Source organism: Vidua macroura, chromosome 3, assembly GCF_024509145.1.
Source record: "Vidua macroura isolate BioBank_ID:100142 chromosome 3, ASM2450914v1, whole genome shotgun sequence".
NCBI lineage: Eukaryota > Metazoa > Chordata > Aves > Passeriformes > Viduidae > Vidua > Vidua macroura.
The window spans coordinates 71,003,143-71,027,279 of record NC_071573.1 but is presented as its reverse complement, the minus strand read 5'-3'; the positions used below and the strand labels follow the sequence as shown (position 1 = coordinate 71,027,279).

The 24,137-nt window shown below is 40.9% G+C and overlaps 1 protein-coding gene across 1 annotated transcript; it reads right to left on the bottom strand.

Moving 5' to 3' along the window:
* Positions 1 to 1,292: 1,292 nt before the first annotated feature.
* On the bottom strand, positions 1,293 to 20,927 carry BEND3 (BEN domain containing 3). The gene is made up of 4 exons (XM_053974046.1): positions 20,559 to 20,927; positions 11,760 to 11,804; positions 11,092 to 11,312; positions 1,293 to 6,164 (listed from the first exon to the last, which is right to left on the bottom strand). Exons 2-4 carry the CDS (start codon positions 11,791 to 11,793, stop codon positions 3,891 to 3,893), a joined length of 2,529 nt encoding a protein of 842 aa, XP_053830021.1. The 5' UTR covers positions 11,794 to 11,804; positions 20,559 to 20,927; the 3' UTR covers positions 1,293 to 3,890.
* Positions 20,928 to 24,137: the final 3,210 nt, after the last annotated feature.

The window sequence follows — 24,137 nt, the reverse complement described above, 5'->3', positions numbered from 1 at the left end:
CAATGTCAATTTTAAGAGAGAATTAAGAGGAAACTAAACCATAACTTCGTCTATTCATTTTTATCAACTTCAGGAACATTAAAAAAGGTCCTTTCAAAATGTTTCAGACGAAAAATCTGTAACTCCATTGGTGCTGACTTGCAGTAATAATGGAAAAAAATCAGGAAGTCAAACCAAGGCAGTAAAGAAATTTTTGCAATGACAGTGATGGAGTTTGTTTCATTTACTCAGAAAAACCTGCCACATTTGTTCTTCCATAAATTTTAAGTGCAATCAACTAAAATGTACCTTTGTAAGTAAGAGCATTTGTCAATTTATACCCTGTCATCAAGGCAAGCTTAAGACATTGAATTTTCCAGCTGTTCTACATTGCTTTAATCAGCAAAACGAAATCTGAATGAAAATAAATCATAAATAAAACCTGTACATTATCTTCTGGGCTTCTTGGGGATGTAGAATTCATCTTAGCCCCTTCCAGAATGAACCTAGAGCTGGTGTGCCTTTGTAGAGCATTGAGCACACAATTCTGTTTCTCACTGCTACAACATAAATATCAAACAATAACTGAAAAGAGACAAATGACAGATTTAACAAAATGTACCTAGAAATAAATTATATGCATTTTGAAGGTAATTTTAAAAGTCACAAACATTTTTTAGAACATGAAACACTGTTGGCTGTACTGCATCAGCATAACAAAGTGATTCCATGTAAAGATTTTTCTCATTTGCCAACACATTTGTTGTTGATTCTGTCACCTGAATACACTTAACAGGCAATAAACTGATGTATATGTCACCTCTCTTTTATGTGCTGTTTTATATTTGTTACAGAACTTCTAAGGAAATGTTTAAGTTGTAGAAAATGTGTAAGATGCAAAAATAAATAATAATACTACACTGTTTCTTTTAGAAAGCTTAGAAATGGGCTATTCAATACTTATTGAAAGCTGATATAGTTACACTCTACAAAGTAGAGACACTTGATACCCACCTTAACTGGGTAGGTAGAAAGTAATGCTTATCCATAGGAAGTCAGTGTGCATGGCTACGTATGAACCCAACACTTAAATATCTAGCAACCCTCCTATCACAGTTTCACCAAAATTTTAAGTTTATGCCTTTAAACAGAAGAAGTCTGAAAGACAGAAAAACCTGTAAATGGCTCCAGCAAACCTTTGGTGTTTTCCTTTATGTATTTGTCCAATTACCTAAGGTTATCTCAGACCTTAGTAAGAGACTTTATAGGAAAATTATCCTGCTTGTACCTGAACAATCACCAGACAACATTGCTCTTGTATGAAAATAATAGACCTTTAATATATTTACAAGACTAACCAACTGGATGAAGTGGCTGTACTTCAGATTCACTGCAAGAGCTTTTGTTAGTGAACTATGCCACTATTTATATGTCTGTATTTTCTTGATATCAGTTATAAATCATACAATCAAATGAATCATGAAAGGGTTGTGAAGAGTTGGACAAAAGGAATGTACACAGCAATAAGAAGAGAAAAAAAACACAAAAATATTTTTATACCCAGTTTCAAAAATTTTCATTTTTATGGTCAAAGTTGTCAAATTGTTTTTTTCACTACTTCTTAGATAATATCAATTGACTGATTTTTGACTTAATATCAACATCTACAGTAAAAGCCAGTACGTCTCAAACTTGCATGCTAGCTAGTAACATCTATCCCTTGTAAAAAAATTCAATATATATTGAATTCTTCTGGTAGCTTTGATATCACTAAGTGGTGAAATGTATGACATTAAGATAAGAAAATAAAATTATATTTCTTACCTTTTGGCCAGCCATTTGCAACCACAAATTAAACAGCCGTTAAGATCTTCTGTTATTTTATATATACCACGAAAGTGCATGTAAAAAAAATTTCAAGGAGTTTCTAGGTAGCATACAGTGACAAGAGAGTCTTGGTTTCTGATACATTCAATTTGATAAATTTATGCACTAAAATGAACAGATGCAGACATTGTGGTATCAGTTCTTTATCTTTGGTAAAATGATTTTGATTTATTATAGCCGTATTTGCTCTGATATCCATTTTGAGTATGGTCTGCTATTACTTAAACCAACAGGAAACATTTAAATGGATATAAACAGTATCAATGTGTTGTTTAGTACATTCATGACCTTTTTCATACATTCTCTGAGAATGTTTCTAGCATATGGGCAAAATGAGCAAATGCTACTAACTATAATTTACTCCCAGTTTAACACATTACATTTACTAGTTCTTGCCATCAGGAAAACCATTTTGTTTTCCTTTTAAAGGGATCAATATGAGTCTAAGAACAATACATTCTAAAAATCTGAAGTAAAAATATCAAATATTTTGTACTTCCTTACAAATGCTAAAATAGAAAATTACACTGGAACTGACTTAAAATTTGCTATGACCCATCTAAGTAAACAACAGAAAAAGACCACAGAGAACATCAACAATTGCTCCAAGGTGTTCCAGTGATGCTCTATAGGCAACCACTGTCTTTACTGTATTAAGAATCCATAATTGATTCTCTCTCACCATTTCTATCAGTATTAATTGAAAAAAAAAAAAAAAAAAAGAAAGAGAAAACTAGTTTTAAAGCAGCACTCTCCAGTGACAAGTCATACAGCAAATTCATATTGGGTTCTGGATGGTCTTTGTTACACTCGGACATATTAATGATGTAAACTTGACCATATGAACCTAAGTTATACATATGCAGTTATGTCTCCAAATAGCTACTAATTACACTAAAACAATTTGGCAAAGTGAGAGAGTTCTGTATCCCTACAACCAAAATATCCAGATGCTACTGCATTCATGGAAAGAGTAAGTTACATTACCACAGCTCATATGCTGGGACCCTGAAACACTGGATTTCACCACAAAACCAATCTTTGCACATACTTTTTATATATGCAATTCAATATCAACACTGGAAACCTTTGGAATCATGATTTTGATAGAAAGTAAGGTCTAAAATTTTTTTAAGTTTTTGTTTCGGGTCTTTTTAATGTTGCTGTTGCTTCTGCTATTTTACAAACAGGGTGGCAAGCAGATGATGGGAAGACATTCCATGGGTATAGGCTTGGGTCTGTTTTGCTGGCTTTACCCAAGACGAGGAACCCTCAGTCACTCCAGCAGTTACACTGGACAAAACAATAACAGAACTCATAGGGGCAGGATCAAGCTTGTGGTGTCAATACAAAAAAAAAACCCCTGTTCACACGGTGTCTATGCTCATGTCTCAAGTCTTCAACAGAAATTCTTGATTTTAGAAATAAAACCAATGTAACAGTGAAAAATGCAAATGACACCATTCTAACCCACTCTTTGACACATTATAACTTCCAATACCTCAATATCATGAAGAACAAAACAAGTGTGAAGCTGAAGTTACTGTAGAAGCCAAGTCTAATATTCCAATGATTTCCAATGAAAATGGCACTTTCAAATTTAAATTAAGCTTAGTCTACACATTTCAAAGTACGAATTAATTAAAAATACTGTTTATAACGGTATAATGACAAACTGCTCTTGAAGAGCACAACCATAAAAAAAAATTCTTTATTATTAGAAAGTGATAGAAAAGGAAGATGCAGAAATGGGGAGTGGAGCAATAGTTTCAATACATGTATTTGCACCAGTGAATATCATGCTCTTAGCGAGTCATTGATAGCTGTCACTGATGGTCTTTACCCATGTACAAATGTAGTCAGCCACTTCCCACTGCTGCAGTGCCAACAGAAATGCAACACACACACTGAAATGCAACAAATTTAGTGCTTTACTGTCCCAGGTGCTGAGAACCCTCAGCTCCTGACAGGCCCTTCAGTCTAAACCAAAGCATACTCTTGACAATAATTTAGTGGTCAAAGTCTTAGCAGTTTAAAGAGCCTGTCACTTTTTTTGCTTTCTTAGCTTTTTTCAGTATATCACACTTTTTCCTGTTAGGACGCCGGCACCTTTCATCGATGCTCGGTATACATTCATAATGCCAAACTTCTTCCATTTTCTCCACAGGATAAACTGCCTCCACATAATGACGGATCAGTCTCAGTCTGATGGGATCAAGCTGTTTTTTATTACAAGCACCTGAATGGTTGTACTGCAGTCTCAGATTCTCTGGAGTAAAGAGTTCAGGAAAGAGTCTTACGAGAAGCCTGGCAGCAAAGTTGCCAACCGACAGGCTCTGCTGCACTATCTCTCTTATCTCCTTATCAGACAGCAAATACAGAGAAGGCACAGGGAAGTCTGGATTAGGAACAACAAGTTCATCGAGTGGTATCTTGCAAAAATCCTTGCTACTTCTTTCCGGAGGCAGCGGCGGCCCTTCAAATTCTTCTCGAAATCTCTCAGGGTTTATTGCATAGGTGAGAAATTCCCTTCTGTCGGGCCCTGGCACGTGGATTTTCCGTTGCTGTTGGTACGAGCGCCTTTGCTCTGTGTCTCTTCGTCGACACCTCTCATCAAGCTTCCCAACAAACTCCAATGTCCACACTCTGTCATTCTTTGCTCTGGGGTACAGTATCTGCACATAATGTCGAATTAATTTAATTCTAGTGGGGTCAAGCTGTTTCTTGCCTAAAGATCCGCTACAGTTGTATTGCTTCCGTAAGTTTTCATGAGTAAATAGTTCAGGAAATAAGAGAACAAGCAATCGGGAAGCAAAGTTGCCTATGGAAAGACTGCTTTCATATATGCTTTTAATCTGTTCTTTGTTCAACAGGTAATCCGGGACAGGGACATCAAAATCAGGAGGGGGAAAGTCAAGTTTGTCAAAATCTATGGGTACAAGCCAAATTTTTTTTGACCGTCTGCCAGGCTTTTCATATTCAAAACTGTCTTCCACTTTTATGATTGATACATCATCTGGTAAACTAGAAGAATCGTAACAGTCATCTCTCATCTGGTCACATTCACTTCCATCCATATACGTACTTTCAAGCTCATCATTTATTCGCTGAACACACTGCTGCAACCAGGCTTCTTCTTCTTGCACATCTGGAAAGTAAATTTCAGTGTACCTACGGATTATTTGAAGCCGATGAGGATCCAGCAGTTGTTTTCCAGAGTCTCCAAAGCAGCTGTACCTTTCAGCTAATTTTCTGTGGTCAAAGAGTTCTGGAAAAAGTCTGTGTAACAAAAAAACAGAAAACTCTCCTGGTGAAGAAGCTTCATCTAAAAATTCATTGAGATCCTGAGCATCCAGCATGTAATCTGAGGCAATGATATTACTCCTGTCCAAGGACAAAGCTTCTTCCTGCTCTTTATCCTCCATAAAATGAGAGGATTCGACCTGCTCAGTATCATAAAAACTGGATGATTGCACATTCTGCTGACTGTTTTCCATTTCCCTTTGAGCCCAAAATCTATTGAAAAAATCGTTGACTTGAGGCAAACACTCCAACTGCCACACAGCTGTATTCTTCACAGAAGGGTAACAAACTTCCACATAGTTACGAATAAGCTGCAGATGAAGAGATTCAAGTTTCCTTTTGTTGAGAAAGCCACATGCACTGCAGCTCCTACCGAACTCATCGTCACTGAAGAGCTCTGGGAAGAGTTGCACGAGCAACCGGCAAGCCAGGTCCCCGCCCGATGTGCTTTGATCCATGATTTGTTTGAGTTCCGTAGAAGTCAGCTGGTACTCTGGGGGAGGCTTGAAGTCAGCAACGGACTCTGCTGGACTGACTTGCTTTTTAATTCTGCTAACCTCCAGAGACAGCAGGTCAACTTTACTGTGAAGCTGAGTCATATTGGTGTTGAGGGTGTTCAGCGTGTAAAACATTTTCTGTATCAAAGAATATATATTTGATTCTGAATCTGCTGTGGCTGCTGCTACTGCAATGGCTGTGGCTGAGTCTCTTTTGCGTTGATCGTTCAAAGTCCGAATTTGTGAGGGACTGCTAGGGTTGATTTTTTCAAACAATTCGTAAGAAGCAAACTGCTCTGCTCCTGGTGGGTTCTTCTTCTCTGTGATTTTGTGTGAGATGCCATAGAGAGGTTTTTTATAAGATGGAGTGATTATGTCACTGAAGGATTCTTCTTCACAGAGCCATGTTACATTAGAATTCTTGTTCTTGTTTGTCTGCTCTGCATTTACCTGAGTGGGTGAGCCAGCATCTCTGTTCCTCATGTTTGAAAGGAAGCCCTTGAAATGAATAAATACTGTATTAGCAAGACAGCCTTAAAGATACTAGCTATAAATATGTGCTCCTTAAGCAAGCACTGTTACATAAATATGCAAGTCAAATTTTCTCCAGGGGACTTGTTGTGTTAAATAATAAAAATCAATAAGTTCACTAGGAAAAATAAAAATACAGTGAAGTATTAGTTAGGCTTCCTTTCTGTTTTCCTTTTTTTGGCTCATGGCTTTCTCCATGGAAAAGAAATGCAATAATAATTCTTAGTACTCTCTACCCACAGAGCTCTAATTACTCCCCCAAATTAAGTATCATTAGGCTTCACCTTGCATATGAGGATCTTGGGCTGTCAAGAATTTGGGTGGCAACAAGTCAGCAACAGAGCCAAGAATAGCATCTAGATTTTCTGACTCCTAGTCCTGTGACCTTGCCATTGCCTCCAACAACTGCATTTAACATTCCAGCACTCTCTTTAGGTTAGCTTTTGAAAATGTCACAAAGGCTATAAACAAAAAAATATGCTTATTCTCTTTTTTTCTGATGTGAAAAGTTTATATACAGGTTTTAAAAAATATCTTTATAATGGTGCAGAACTACTAAACAAATCCTAGAAATGACTTAATTTTTAAAAGGTATTCTATTCAAATAATAAAAAAGTGGAAAGTACCTTGGTACAATATCTTTTTAAAAAGGAAGCCTAACAGAAGATTTCTTTATTTCTGAAAGGCAAGGAAGTTTAGACTCATGGATTTCTAACTTTCTTAATTATTTAAACTATATAAATTTATATAATTTATAAATTATATAAAACCAGTAATGAATTCTAAGGACTTAATGTGCTCAATTATTTGTAATTATTCCTCATTGCTTGAAATTGGAAGCAAGCATTTTCATTGTCTCACAGTAGATATGCAGGGCTTGGGTGATTTGGGTTTTTTTTTTTTGCAAACACGTGGATATTGCAAATAATTCTTAAAAGTTAAGCAGATACAACAGAATCAAAATCCAACATAAAGAATTCAAACATGAGAAAACATTCCCAGATTTGTAAATGTTTCTATACTGAAACAATTTTCTTGGCTTGTTCTGTAAAACATTAATTAGATAAAACACTACAGAATTTGCATTCAAGTATTAAAACAAATGAAACACAGACTTCAGGTCTGAGCTAAGAGCCACAAGAAATATGAAATCCTAGTGAAGGCCCCATTATGTCTTACAGTGAGGAACTAGAATTAAGGTTTCTTTCTTGAGAAACAGAACTGTAACTCATGAAATCAATGTGGTCCCTATATGTAATCACACTTGGCATCTGCTTACTGCAGTGACAAATTGAATCTAATTTTTTTTTAATTTCTAATGCAATGTATACTCAAAGGAGACTCAGAAAGAACAAGCTGGTTTCCACTCCAAGTTTAGAAATCAGCATTCAATTGAACTGAAGCTGTTTCCGAGTTCTGCTCTCACTCACAAAACATTACCCTACATAAGAAATCTTGTGTTTGCACATCCAAAGTTGCGTGGAGAGATGATCAAATGAAAACGTAAAGCCAAAGCGACGCATTTCAGTGAGCAGAATCCCTAGCTGTCAGGGTGCCTAGGACACCTGGTTTCCAGGTCCCAGTTAGAAGACTGTCCCACTCCAGTTCCACTCATAACAAAGCCAGAAAAGCGACTGCGAGCAGACTGAAATCCACATTGCCCTGACCGAACTGCAGACTCCTAAGCTGGGACTGAAGTTGTCATACACCACCTATACTTGTCAGTGAAGAAACAGAGGTAGTTCCAGATGGTAACAGAGCTCTGCCACATAGACATCACCTGAAAGCAGGCCATGAAAATCTCCACTGACAATGTGCACAATACTGCTCTCCAGTCAGGCACACAAACTGAATTACAAAGCTTTTTACTATTTTAGATTTAAAGAACAAAACACTTCTTACACAACCAGTGAGACCTTCCACCTAAGTTACTCTTTCATTAACACTCCCATTAACTGAGAACTTACCAAATATTCCTTCAGAAACAGCATATGACTCTCTCAATTCCTTCTCTACTACTAAAACACCTTGCTGCTAAATAGCTTGCCACAGGCCACCAGGTATCTGTCAGTTCTCATTTGACTTCCTGCTGTTTATTTTCCCTAATTAATTATATAATAAAACTTGGCAATATGAGGGTAACTTCTATTGATGTGCACCTCACACACAAAGTCAAGCCAAATCAATATTAGAATGTGTATTAAAGAACATGAATTCATTATTTTGACAGTAAGATCATTAAAGTTTGCAGTCTCAGTTTTGGACACTGTGCTCTGGTACTCATGCTAAGAACTACAGCAGATCTTCACTACAATAGCAGCTGAACTTCTTCCTTCACCAATGCAGCTCTCAGTGGCCAGATCTGGCTGCAGGATGGATTTGCATTTCAGAATATTTGCATTTCAGAAACACACAGTCAGTGTTCTCCTAGCAGATGACAAGAAAAAACATTTGGGGCTTAAAAATATTTAAGGATATTTTAGTTCAGATGCATTCTCATTTTCTTTTCTTTTGCTTTTAATTATCTTGTCTATAGTTTCCATCTGGGAAGAGCACTATCCACACCATAAATACACAGCTTTTGTAAATTCTCCAATTTAACAAATTCCTTTTCTGTAATGCTGATCTTTAAACATCCACGAATTTCAGATAATACTGCACCCATTTAAGATTATCAGTTCTAAAGTACTATCAAAAACGAAGCAAAGATATTGTTCTATGAGACTCAATGTATGTAAGATAGCACTGCTTTTTATACTACAGTTGCACAGCAAGTTTTTATGTTCTAAACATTTTATGAACATTTGCAAAGTGCAGTATTTTGCAAAACATCGACCAAAGAAATTGTGAAATAGTCTCTCACATACTCTCTTGAAATCCTAAGCCAAGTTTTAAAAGTTGCTTAGTTATTGTTCTGCTCAATGCTCAAGTCCATTTATGACCTTTGTTATGCTTAATAAACAAAGTCTAAATATCTGTAAGAATACAACGCAAAATATTCGAGCTCAGGATTAAAGAATAAATAAATATAGGAGCAAGAAACATAGATTCTTTTAGACACATAAGAATATGGAAAAGTTCTGCACATAACTTTTTTAAACTTACTATCTTCTACACACTGTTTTTTTTAAAAGAAAATCAGGGAAAATTAATTCCTGATTATGAAGTGGCATTCAAAATTTCAAAAAAAAAGGGAAGTCTTCAGATAAAAAGTAATTTAGTAATATAATTACCAGTTCAAAAGAAGTACAGCTCTGTTTATATCATAGATAGATGCCTATATGTCATGCAGTAAAAATATACTACAAGCAAAACATTCTTTAGAATAATTAAGATTTTTCCATTGTTTAAATAGAAATAGTTAATAAAGTCATCAATTAAAACAAAATATTCATATTAGAGAAGTAACTAACTTAAAAATGCTGTTAAGATTGAGGACTGTTTCTAGTTGGTTATTTAACTAAACATGCTGATTCATTGGGGTCAGCCAAGAATGAATTTTCATCATTATTACTGGGTCAACTTCTGATATTATGAATCGAAAGTTTTAATTAACTTCAAATTAAACTTTAACATTTATTAATGGCAAACAGGAAAATGCAAAGCAAGCACAGTTCGGAGACCATTATAAAGCTCTTTTAAGAATCTGAATGTAAGGAAAACAATTGTAAAAAGAAAAAGAGAAAGGAAAAGAAAGAAACCGTGTAATAAGATTAAAACCTACCTACCACAGGCATTCAGGGGAAAAAAACAGCCGTAAGAAGTCAGAGAGATGATAGTCAAGAAAAAGAATCACAGAGAACTATGGCTATAAAGAAGACATGAAATGTGCAAATACAACATGGAATAACTGGCTAGGTAGCAAAAGAGCAGAAAAGGATACGTGCATTAGGATAGGTCAGAAACTAAATATAACCCAGGGCCTGAAGTTATTCAAAAGAGGATGAATTTGAATCTAGGTTATTTTAATAAAGTGCTGAGTGTGAAAAACAGGAGGTCATTATAGTGCTCTAGAGAGTGGCAGGAGAGATGTGACTATCCAACACTGGACACTAGTTTTTCTGGACTCTCAAACGGAACAACAAAAATATAAGGTGACTCCTGAAGAAGAGCTGAAAAAAAAGAAAATTTAAATCTTGGAAAGGAAGGACTGAGAATGAACATCATCACATGAATTTTCCCACATGCAGAAGATTTTTTCTAGAACAGATGATCATTGCTCTCCATACTGAAAAGAACAAGGACTAAAAGAAACTAGCTCAGTTTCAGCAGAGATTAATTAAAATCCGCTATTGCTAGAGAGGTGAAACACAAGATCAGGATAATGGAAAAGACTGGGCATCTCCTTCACTGGCTAAAGAAACATCTGGATTGTCCCAAGCTGGGATGCCACACCATATGCTGTAATACATTCCACTCTTGATATGGCTGAAATCTTCTGCATCCCTGCATTTTTATCCTTCAAATAATACACTAATTTATATGGGTCTCACTGACATTAAATTTTTGTTACAGAAGAAAGAATTACAGCCCTGATTCTACCACTCAGGATCAAGCTGAAGGACTGTGTGACATGAGAGGGACTGTAATCAGAGTAATGCTCAGTTACTCCAAATCACTGCCCCTTCCTATGTTATCTGCTGAACAACAAAAATATAATTCACATAAATGAATTAACCTATAACTATTAACTGTATTTCATAAATATGATCACTTCCATGTTATTTAGAGAATACCCAGCCATGTGTAAACTGGCTTTAGATTAGCCACATTTGCAACAAACTCATTACCAATGCAAATTTAGTTAAAAGACTTGCATTTTACTTATAGCAGCAGAGAATTTAGCCTAGGAAATATGAACCAAAAAAATCACAGTCATGTACAGAGAAGTCACCTCTTGTGTAAAGCGTCTCTTCTTCACGCTGGGGAAGGCATCCTGCTGGCCTCCTGACCCATCAGAGCCAAGGGAGGTCTGTTTCCGTTTGTTGGAATCCTGCAGGCAAGTCACTGCGCCATCCAGCGAGTGCTTCTCAGCAGATCTGGAAGTTACCGAGCAGTCTAGAGCTTCATCTTCATTTTCTGTTTCTACTTTCACATTTTTTTTAGGAATTTTTACTGAAAAAAGAGAACATTTAGAAAGATAAAGCACCCTCTCCAAAAAACCATTATATCCTTACTATAATGTTCTGTGGTTTGTTTCTTTTTACAAAAATGTGTTTTGAAGAACTTCATTATTTTTTAATACTTCTATGGTAATTGTATATCGGGGCCACCTCAAAGTCAAATCATTCAGTTTTCCAGTAAATGACAGTTTCTTCTCCAAAGAAGAATCTAAAATATAAACAAATAATGTTACAGGAGGAAGATTTTTTTGGAGGGGAGGAAGGATGTAGAGCAGAAATAATAATGACTAACAAAGATAATGCCCTATTTTAGGTAACTTTTTAAAAAACATTAGTGTAATTTGTCTTGATCCAACTGCATTCTTTATTAGGTGACAAATGCTTTAAATCAACAAGTATTTTTGCCTGATCAAAAATTATACAAAGTATAATATTTTACCTTCATCATCATCAGTGATTTCAGCTGAATTCATCTTCTATCTCACTAAAGAACAACACAAAAATACAAAAATAAATATCAGCATCTTCTGGAATCAGGGAATATCTACATCTCCTCCTGTAATTACTTTTTATCTAGAAGTATTGAGTTAACAGCCCACAGATGACAGTCTTTCCAGTCTGTATGTTTGTAATAACTAGTTATTTTCAGTAACCTTCATGGCTATCTATAGACCCATCAACATGCAAACTATATTGTTGATAACATACAGCAGATAGGGAACTATTTAAAACTCTATGTCTTTTTCTGATATAGTAAAAGTCATTCTAACCTTCTCTGTAGTGTCTTGGCAGTATATAAATGGAAGTTAACTGTATTAAAGTCTTCACCCTGTACAAAATCACTATTATTACAGTCAAATGTTTTCATATTGTCCTTGTGATTGACACAAAATCATCACAGAAAGAAAACTCATCATAAATCATACATGCTGGAGTAAGTTTTTATTTTAAAATCTTTGATCTTTTGATATAAATTGCATCAATTCCAGCAGAATAATGCACATAGATTACACTAAGACCCTTTTCTCTGTCAGTCTCTAAATAATTTTGGCTTTGTAGGGAAAAGCAAATATATGTATTATGCTAGCATGATTTTAGTGTTACTTCTCACATGAAAAACTCATATGTATTTCTGTTTACTTGAAAACTAATTTTGCAAGTTACTTGGGGGCCAACATCAATCTCTGAATGTGTTTCTAAAAGATATTCTAAATCTTTGGCGATCTACAAAGCAAACAACTTAGTCAGATATCACTGACCCTTACAGGGCACGCAGCTGCAAACTGACACTCTCAACTGGTGAGCGGGTGACGGGCAAACTGTCACGCTCTGCTCATGCTCCTCTACATGCAGCATTATGCCTATCTGGCCCCAGAATATTATTGCTTTACAAGTGCAAGTCAATAAAACCAGACAATCAAAAGTGTACATACAGCCCAGGAGTGGGAATTACAATGAAATTAATAAGAGAGATGGGGAGAGAAAGACAGAGAATCCGTTGTGGAGGGAAAAACAGTCTGTACCTCTCTACCTCTCTCCTGAATAATGCTGAATACTATATATATATATATTTTTTTTTTTTACATCTCAAAATACTGTTTAAAAACTCTGTAAACACTTGAATGCTGTGTAGATATGAATTTCAATTTGTAGGCAATTTGATGGCTGTAATAGTAACTATGAGGTTCCATTCTGGATTAGATTTTTTACGATTTACAATGGGTGGCACCCAAACAAAAGATGCACAGATTTATAAAATCAGCTTATACTGGGCCACCCTTGAAGCCAAGATACTCTTTGATGTGCTGATCTTCCACATGGCCCCTATATACAGGCTTGTAAAGGGCATCCTCAAGGGGATAAAATGAGATTGTCTTCATCATCATGTATAAAAATAAGTCTCTCCCAATTGGATGTAGAGCTACTACAAACCCCTCAGATACCTTCTCCTTTTACCCACCATTATTCCCTATTTCAGGACTTGCATTTATGAATTGATTCATATATCAATTATACCAGTTTAACAGTACCATAATCATGTCACTTAAACTTCTGCAAACTCTCTAGACATAACAGCCTGAAACTAAGTGGCCCACATCAACTTCTAAACCACCTGATAAGCCCTGACATGGGTTAACACCAGGTCTTATTAACTCAACAGTATTTACAGATTTAGACAAAGCCACTACAGCTCTTTGTGAAAAATCCTACGGCAGTCTACCTCTCGCAGCACCATCAAAAATTCTCCTAGACCTTAAGAAAATCCCATTGTACTAACGGTTCATATTTTGCCCTGATATCCCACATACATTGATAGTTACTGCCTGGATCTTCCTTGCACTTTTCCATGCTGCACTAGGTGTGGCTCTGAGGGCTGGGGTACAAGAGCAACTCGTGCCAGTGCTCAGGGAGTGTGACACACAGTCTTTTTGGGAGGCCCTGAGGTGATAATAAGCAAATCTATCAATACCACTACAGAATATTTTAAAATGGAGATCAAAATGATTTTTCATATAATCCTAGACTGATTCATCAGAGCAAAACAGTAAAAAATGTTAACCACAAAGCCAGAAGAGAAGAGTAAAAGGTGGTAGTGGATGAAACAACACAAAATATGTAGGAGGGAATATATGGAATTATATTTTCTTTCTAATTCCTGTTATTACTACTGTTATTCAAATAGAAAGAATGCTTTAGAAGAATTCTTATCAGAGAAAAAAAATCAAGCTGAAAGGAGAAGATAAATGAGTGTCTGAAGAGCCACTTTTTAACACTGGAAAAAAGTGAAAATTAAAGCAAAGCAACAGTTAACTTTCTAAAGGAAACAACATTAGGAAGGCCAAAGCTACCCTGAATTCAGGTCAAATAACACTGAGTCAAAACATTGTTTCACAAGTTTGAAATACAGTGTTAACTTTTGGGTTTTTTTTAACCTGAAAACTGCCAGAATACAATTAAAAGTGAATAGTCAAAATCAGTGTCAGAACCAACAAAGCCTAGGAAGACTGTGCTCCACACCTGAGCTCTCTGGTGCCAAAAAAAAGCACCAACTCCAAATTTTTTCATTTTTGGGAGCCCTAGTAATAATCTCTTTCTTTATCTAGTTTCCTGTCTTCTTTGTGAGATTGGTAAGAACTCTGGTAATATGAGAAAATGAAGCACATCAAACATATAACAGCTTCTGTTGAGAGACAGGATTCAATTGTCCCTTTGATTTCCTGCCTTGCAGCCCCACCTGCTCCCTTGGTCAAGCATGGGTGCCCACCTTAACCTTCCATCTTGATAAACTGTCAGAAAACAACTCACTTCTTTTTTTTCCTGGGTCACTTTCTTTGTAATTCATAGAGGTAAAGGGCCCAGCTTTGCACAAGGTTTGGGCTGGAAAGGAGGAATTAAAATCTCTCCTCATACCAGCAAGCCACTGGCTTGATTCAACTATTTAATGATACCTTATTTATTCCACTATCTCGCTTCAAATTCAGGTCACAGTGAACCCATGAGTGACTAGCGAGCCAACGAAGAGGCACCAACAGAGCAACTGCATCATCGCTCCCACAGGAAATTAGGATTTATGGAAAGGGGGAAAGCCTGTATCTGTTTCTGTATCTGTTTCTGAGCATGCATGCCTATATATGTAAGATTAACAACAATTTTGTCGATTGTTTCAAGTCCACTAAAGATAAAACTTTTCATATTTGTTAAAATATTGTTTGCTGTGCATCAGTACTTATGAATAATAATTACTTCCTCTTTAAAAGAGGTAGCAGTGTAAAGGTCTGTTTTGAGGCATCATTCTAACCCAGACTGTGAGAATAAGCAAAGCTGGAGTTAAAAAAAAAAAGTCTAAAAGACCTTGGGACAAAATACCACAAAAAGCAATTGAGTAAGAAATACATACAGTAAAGCAAACATCCAACAGTTGTTCCTTGTCATGTTGAGTATACAAAACATATTTCAATCTTATATGTATTTTTTTCAAAACGTAAGATAAATATACTTATCATCATCAGCCTTATAATTACTCAATGCCATCTAGAGGACAGCTGTTAGCAAGTTCTAGGAAAGAGTGAACACTCTGTGCTGAAGCTGGGAGCCCACTGTGAAGTTGTGACTGGCAGAGCAACCAGCTTTGGCAGCTTTATTTTGCTGGGATACAGACAGATGCTGCACTGCATCCTGTTTTCTGGTGAATCCTCTGGAAGAAAGATTCCAAAACAAACCAAACACCTACAGCTATGTCAGCAGCCAGATCTAAGGGAGTAGGGAAAGAAGGGGAGTCCTGGCACACCTTGTCTGTGGGAAAAATTCCCTTTCCACAGATCCTGCTCTCTCTTCTCATCAGACTAGGCAAAGAACAAGACAGTTCAATGAAGGGACTTAACACTCCCTACTTCGATTGCTCTCACTTAGACACCTCCCTCTATTCCAAAAATGTACCAGGTCATGACACTTAACTGCACTGTTGTATCATTTTGGTAATGACATTCCACATTTAAATGGTATTACCCATGGTTAACAGAGAAGCTCAATGCATAGGACAGTGCTGGGAGTTCCAAAGTATGGAAGAACACCTTAAAAACAAGGTTTTGGAATGTTTCTCTGTGCATTTAGAGTTAACGACCACGCTGATGCTGCTTTTGCATGTAGAACAGAACATGGGAACCATTTACCAAAATGCACCTACCCAAAATATGCACTGAAGCCTTAAGGATTTAAAGCACTGGGGTACAACAGATTTTATGAGTAAGGGAAGAAATTGCAACTCTGAATGTATTACTCAGAATGTATTTCAGTCTCATATCATCTAATATAATGCACATTGCTACTTAAAAGTAGCATAAATATGTACCTAGTTATTGATACACAAAACTAAATGAATCCTTACTGATTAATAGGTTAAATCTTCCCATAATGCGCATTCTCCTCCTCCTGTTTACCATCTAAGAATTACTCATGTGTTTGCCTTGGAGGATGCTTTCCTGACCCCTCTTATGATTTTGACCATTATAAAAGCACAAGGCAGGGAGAAAAGATCTTGCTCATAGTGCAAGATGTAGGCAGTTCTCTGCCTTTGCAATCATTCTTAAAGAAAACCTGATTGATCATTTTCACATCCTGACTTAAAAATGGAATGAAAAAATTCCATCAAAACAAAATGCTGCCGTACTGCTGTTTGTAACTAAAGTAACTCTGTACTCTTTGAACTCTCGTATCTAATGTACTAAGTTCTGGCAAATGAAAAAAAATAGTATGAAAACCACACAGGAAACTATAAAACTGTACACATGCTGCATGTGGAAAGCAACTTGGATTTCATCACACTTGTTAATGGTAATCATAAATGAAAATTAATCACTACCTTAAAAAAGCTACCAAATAATAACAACAACAATAATGATGATTACGAGTTTTATAGAAGCTTGCTGTTTAGAATTTAACTCCTCGCGTAACATTGTATTGTTCAATTCACTAATGCATGGTAGAGTGTAGAAGTTGCTTCTTGGATGCACATTGCCCCACTAAGTATTTTACCTTCTTCATGTAGGTTGGCAGGAATGTCCTTAATTCTTCATTATTGACTACAAGAATATTATTAAAAACACAGGGATTGAGACATTGTTTATTAAGTTTATTCCCTTTAAAACCTCATGGCGGTACATTGCTTCATATATAAAACTCAGTTCATAATGAAAAGTGTTCTTGAGTTCTGTTTCTGAGAAGGTCAACTGTTCTTCTATGTTTTGGGCAAATGTTAAGACATACATGTTTGCTAGTAACATTAAATATGTGTTTGATAACATATGCAGAATAAACCGCACAGTTTCATTAGCTTTCACCATGCACTGAAAGATACAACACCCCTCCTACAGCATAGGTATCCTAAAAAAGTTAAATAAATGAGGAAGACAAAAAAAAAAGCCGATCTTTTAAGGAGATGACACTAGCTAAATTTTACAAGACATGTACATTGAACTGCTGTTTAACAACCAAAATTAGCACCTCCTCTTACACATATCATCCTGTAACAGAACTTCTATCACAAAATTGCTATGGTATTAAACTACGTAACTAGAGTATGATTTATCCAGAGCCAATTAAAAGCACTGTACAGATACTCATTCTCAGCAATTGACAATGAATAATCAATTAATCTCAGTGAACACTCAAGTGTCTGTTCTGCTCCCTGTCTTGGACTCTGCCTGTATTTCCTAACATGCTCTGGGTGAACCACAGAAAGTAACCAAAGCTTCCCATGGGAAGTCCAGAGCCTTGCAAGCTGGTGTGGGTAGGTGGAAGCAGTCCCATTCCACACAGCAGGTGAGTAAGAGGGCTGCTCTAAGTGCCTAGCAACGGTGTGGAACTCTGTCCCTTGTGGTGTTTTAGAAGACTGATTCCTATAGACCAGTTGGAAATAATGAGAGGAAATAACAATTCTCAGCACCCAGCCCTGCAGTCCCAGAGTCAAAAAGGACTGGAGGCGTGTGCTCTCTGCTCAGGCTGCCCAGGAGCTGCCTCCTGTTCAGGGTGTGTGCTGCTCTCCAGACTGTCTCTTGGAAAGCTCCCCTGCTGGGCTGAGAAGCAAACCTAGAGAACTGCGAGTTCTATGCTCTGCTTTGGGTGCCAAGTAATCTGCATCTTTTTTTTTTTTCCTAGCACTGGGTTCAATAATTTTCCTGTAGCACTGGGTTCAATAATTTCAATATTGCAATTATCCTCAGGGTAGATTTTATTCCTCTGATTTGTAAAAAACAATGCAACTCAAATTCAATTCAACTAAATTAGACATAAATACCATCCCAAGACTGAGCTGGAAAATGTATTTCTTAGAGGCAATGTTTGCCTTTTGTTCAGGTCTATGAGCCAGTGATTTGACTACAAATTTTACGTAATTTTGGCAAGGCCTTAAAAATTTTGAAGCAGAGGTTTGAAGAAGTCCAGTACCTGAAATCACCTTAATAAAAAAAAGCCACGAAACAAAAACCAGGTAAGTTATTTGAAATTGACCACACATCTGAAGGAAACTGAGATCTGAATGTTGCCTCATTTAACTGAGGAAAGAGCAAAATGCAAGTAGACAGTATATGAAATACTAAAAGCAAATGCTTTCTATTCTATTCTATTCGTTTTGAGGTAGTAGGTTGCTGCAGTGTTATTTCTCAATAAAATTTGTTCTTGATATCCAGTACTGACACTTGTAATATTAAGTACTGTAGAGTACTGTAGAAAACAGTATTCCAACGTAACAAGCATTCTGACTACAAATACATGAATAGTAAGTTCTAAAACTACAAAGAAAAAGATTTTAAGAAACCAGCAGATGTTGTTGGAAGCACTACTCTTATGGACAATAAAAATCCCTATACTGTCATATTTTGAAAACCTCTTTTGCTGACCTATGGAGCAGGACATGAAGCCTCAAATCTCCACTGAAGCCAGCCTGCAACAAGGGTATTTTTCCAATAGGACTAAGAGGGCATGTTCTTAATTTGCGTCTTTCATATTTCGTTTTAATTAAGTTAAATATACAGATTAAATATTTTTTTAAATTTAAAAATTAAAAAAAAACAAACCCAAACAACAAAAAAATCAACAAACTAAAATCACTCTTCTCAGTTTTCTCAATCTGTCCTCTGTACTTTTACCAAACGGCAATTTAATCTTGCAGGGATCAGCAAAACACCAACCTGGTTTATTTCCAGCAGTAATGCATGAATTTGTCTTTTCTTCGACCACGTGTTTTCCACTGGTCTATTAAAAACATTTTGCTTTCCTCTCTCCCCTCTCACTCTGCTTTTATTTTAAAATACTGTTCCATCTTAACTTCGGGCAGTTTAAATTCTCCTCCAAACTGCATTCAACTTCCGTTTATTTTTAACCACTGAACTTACCTAAACTATGAAAATACTTTGTCAAGATAAAAATTCAGCTGGTCCAATGCTGAGTTTGATTTAGCAGGAGATAAGAAGAAAATGTACGAGTACACATGGGTAATTATTTGTTTTATGATATGTAAATCATTACAGTTGGAAACAGGGAAAAGGTTTCTCTTTCCCTGCTTGGATGTCTCTGCCCCATGGGTCAGGCAGCGACAAACCCTACTCACACTTCAACCCAAAAAAACTCTGGGACTGCGTCAACGCTATGTGGGAGCCGTCACATGGCCGTTGGCCCGTGGCCGGCTCGCATTCTGCTGGTTCAGAGTTTGTTCCCTTCTATTTACAAAGGGCTGTGTGGACACACCGCAGGGAAAAGTAGGGTAGAGGCAGCGGGCGACCAGGGGGGAGCGGGCGGTGATCGGGGCAGGGGCAGTGAGCGTGATCTGGGCGGAGGCAGCGGGTGATCGGGGCAGGGGAAGGCGCGGGTGACCTGGCGGGACACGATCGGGGCAGGGGCGGCCCGTTCCCCCGCAGTGCCCTTCACCGGGCCCCTCAGAGCGCGACCCAGCAAGGACCGACACGAATTCCAGCGCAGCCACCCGCCCGCCGCTCCTCCCGCCGCGTATGATAGGACAGGCGGGACCGCGACCCCGGCCCCGGCTCCCGGGGCACGCGTGGCCCCGCGAAGCCCCGGGGCGGTGCCCGTGGCGGTGCCGGGCGCGGCCGGGGCTCCCCCCGCGCCCGCCGAGGGGCGGCGGAGCGGCCGCCACGTGGGAGCGGCGCGCGCGGCGGCGGCGGCGCGAGGCCCCGCCCGGGGGCGGCGCTGCGGCGGGGGACGCCCCGCGCGCCCCGCACGCGGCGCGGCCGCGGCCGCTTCCGCGGTCAGACCCACGAGCCCGAGGCGGAGGCGGCGGTTGGTGCTTCCGGTCCGAACCCTGCCCGGGCGGATCTATGTGGCCGGCGCGCGGGGGAGGAGGGGGAAGGGGGTTAAGGTGAGGGTGGAGGTGACGGCGGCGTGACCGTTCCACTGCCCCCTCCCGCCCCCATCCCCCCGCGCTCCCTGCTCTCCCCCCTCCCCCAGCCCCGCGGATGGAGGCACCCGGGCCGGGCGCGCGCCACCCGCGCCGCCGCAGCGCCCTTCGGAGCGGCGAACAAAGAGCCCCCCGCCCGCGCGGCCCCGGCAGCGCGGCCCCGGCCCGCGGGCGGCCGGGGGAGGGGCCGGCCCCGCGCTTCCCCCCTCGGCCCCCCCCCACCCCCCCCCCTTCCCCGTTCTTCCCCCACCCGCCGGGGCGGCGCTCCCCGCTCGCCGTGGGGTGCGTGGAACGGCGCCCGTCCCCACCAGCGGCGGCAGCGAGACTTACCTCTGCTCCGCGCGGGGCCACGGGAGCCCCGGGGCGGCGGGGGCGGCTGGAGCGGCCGCCGCTGGAGCCCGCGCTTCCCCCCCGCTCTTTGTGTGCGAGGGTCCGCGCGCTGCGCTCTCGCGTGACGTGACGGGACCGTGTGTCATTTCCGCACAAGGACACCGAGCCCCGACCCGCCGCGGCCAGCGCCACCCGCCGCCCCGGGGCAGGGGCAGGGGAGGGAGGGAGCGGGGGTGGGGGGGAGAGCGGCCCGCTCCTCCCCCGTCCCCTGGCTCCCCACCCCCCGCCCTCCCCGGCGCTGCCACTGGGAACGCGCGCGGTTCCCACTGGAGACCCCGCGCGCCCCCGCGCCGCGCGCGCCCCGCCGCCCACTCGGTGCCGCGCGGGCAGAGGCTCCGCCGCCCCGCGACACGCCCTGCCCGGGACCCCGCGCTCGCACATGGGGCCGCCGCCGCTCAGGGACACGGCCCCGCGTGATGGGGCCGGGGACCGGCGGGGACGGGGCGCGCTCGCTGCCGGCGGCCACCGCCGCACGGAAAACGCGCGCAGCTCCCCTCCCCCCCCCCCCCCCCCCCCGCCGCCCTCCCCGGCCTTTGCGCGGCCGGGCCGCTCCGCGCGGTCTCGCGTGGACGCGGCACCCGCGCGCCCCGCAGAGTCAGGCGGCGGGCCGCGCACGTGCGCGCGCGGGGGAGGCGGCGGGGGGAGCCGCGTGCCCACGGCAGGTGGCGGCGAGCACGTGGCCGCGCGCGGGCACACGGTCCCGCATCCCCTCGCGCGCTTTCCCGACACCCACCCGCCACTCGCGTCCCGCCACCGCCACCGCCAGGCTGCGACAAAACTGGGGGGAGCCGGGTCATCCCCAGGCAGAGCTGGGCTCCGGCCGGGCCGGCGGAGAGACCGCCCGGCAGTTCCCAAGACCCCGGCCGCGGCCGCACCGATCCCGTAAATCCGTCCCCACGCCGGCGTGCCCGCGGGTGAGCCCGGGGCAGCCCTGCGGGCGGAGCTGGGGGACGCGCCGAGAGCTCCTCGCACACATGGGCTGTGACACCCGCACGCAGCCCCTGCCCGGCCCGGCAGGCTCCGGCCCCCGGCGCTGCCCGGAGCTGGCAGCGCCCGTGGGAGCGCTGCCCGCCCGCCTTTATGTGACCTTAACGCGGGTTTCTGTGCATAGCGCCAAGTAGGAAACGCCGGTGTTTGGTGCCGCGTTAGGCTTAAGCCTGTACTTGTAAAAAAAAAAAAAAAAGTTATTTCAGTAAGTTGGTATAATTCAGATCCCGGCTTTTTCCCACGCTGGTTGAACACAAGACTGCTTCCATGCTCCGCGTTTGCGGGGCAGATGGCAGCAGTGATTTATAAAACAGACATCGCATTCTTTTTTAATTAAGTATCCTTGTAGATTTTATCTTCCCTGAAATTGACAGGAGCACATAAGACGTTACATTAGTCTGCCAAATCATACGTGCCCTTTCGACTAACAGCTTGTAGAAAACCAAACCGTTTCCCAAAGATTAAAAAATAATTAAAAAAAAAATAAAAGTGGGACAGCGAAGTCTGGTTTTGTAACCTATTGCCAGTTCTAGCACTTATGCTTTTTTTGGCTATATGTAACACACCTTTGGAACTTGGCAGTTTTGCGTGAAATGTTTTACTTACACAATGAACTCGGCCAGTGCTGGCGTTCCTAATAAATAGATTAATTTTGCTGTTAATAAAGGTACACAGCCAAGTGCTCTATTTATATTGTAATCGCTTTGCTGTTTTTTTTTTTTTTTTTCTCCAGAGTAAAAGAAGTTCAGTCTAAAGATGTTTATAAGAGGTGTTTATTATAAAATAAGTAGGTGAGGGCTGATACTGCCATGAAGCATGATGGACTCTGTGCAGCATGGAGGATGTATCCGATAGGAGTTACAAAGCAAATACACACCGTGTAAGTGGCAAGTAAATGTGAAGGTAGAACTCGTGTGCTCTGAGCAGTGCTGTGAATGTAACAGATAAATAAACCTTTCGTTTGTTATTTCAAACTATTTTTTTTAATTTAAAAGCAATGAAAAGACATGTAAGTCAACAGAGAAATAACTGGGAAAAAAATCTCAGATAAATCTTCTGCCCCATAAATAGCTCAGTACTTTCCTAGTCACATGCTGTTTCCTCCGAACTGAACAATACAAAGAGTGCATCTTAAAATAAAAAATCTTCACCATTACAGATTTTTGGCGCTTTCTTTAGAAGCAGTTCTCTAAAATTTTGTTCTTCCACTTATGTCGCTCTTCTAAATTTAGCATTTGGGACTTTTGGTATGTTTACAGTGTCATATTCCATGAATAATCCTAACAGATAATAGTTTGTTGATTTTAGCTTTGACTGCTCCTTTTATTATTGTTGTTGATAGACAGCTGTTAAAATGAGCCCTTAAAAGCGGGAACTACCAGCATTGTAACTCCTCCGATGAATCATTCCAACGAAGGATACATTTATTAGCAAGACAAGTGTTCTGCAGTTAGCGCATCATTCTCTCTTTGGAGATAAAGAGCACTTCCCGCAAACTTTTCTGAGCCAGTTAGCGCTATGAACACGGAAGTTTACGGTATGGTTTGCCCCCTCCTTTATTGTAAGGATAATTGAGGCTTTTCTTAAAGGGTACCGTGCTTTAACACCTGGCCCAGCTGCTAAGTAGTGCTAGATCTCAGTTGGATTTTACTTGAATGCTTTACTTAGTGGGACTAAGAAAAGGCAACCATAAGGCAAGAGCAAGCCAGTGGAATCCCAAACTCAATTTCAGAGCCCTTGAGAAAATACCTTGCCAGTTTGAACTCCACCTCATTTCTGCTCTATAGTGCTGGCCTGAGGCATTGTAGCTACTAGGGACTCAAGCCCAGGAGGAGACCTGAAGGGCCTCAGCTAAGCATAAAGTAGCACGAGCATATTGTTGCAATAACAGTATTCAATGGAGAGGGAGCGAGCCAAATTGTCTCCAGGCAATGCAGGTAGCAAGCTTAGATTGGCTTCCGAGCCAGACAAGTTCCATTTCTTTTCACCATTTGAACTCGTGCTATACGCGTCATTTATTCAAATGTTCATCTTTCCCCCCACTTTGTGCCTTTGGCTCAAAAGCCACTCTGTGACACTGCGGCAATCTGTGAAAAATTCCAGGTCACCGGGGAGTGGAGTAGTGGTGCTCTAGCTAGAGAACTCTTCAGTAAAATAATCACTACTGCTCTCGATTACAATGGGGCATTACTGACTTGACCAAACCGCAGGAAACTTCAGTCATGCTACCAACACTGATGTGCTCAGGACCCCAGGGAAGCTGGAAGCACTGTTTGCATTTGTATGGAGTTCTCTAAGGGTGGGCTATGGCAGGTCCCTTGACCTTTACTTGTGGAAACTAAGGTGCCAGCCCTCCCCGGAGAATGCCTTCTCTGAGTTAGTTCAAAGGACCTAGTCGGCTAGAGATTCCCAGGGATGAGGAACCACGGTGGCTGGCAGGGAGGTGGCAGAGCTGGCAGTGCTTGTCCCTGAGCTGGGACTCAGAACAGCTCCGTTTGCTGGTGCTTGGTACGACAAGAAGAAGCAGAAGAA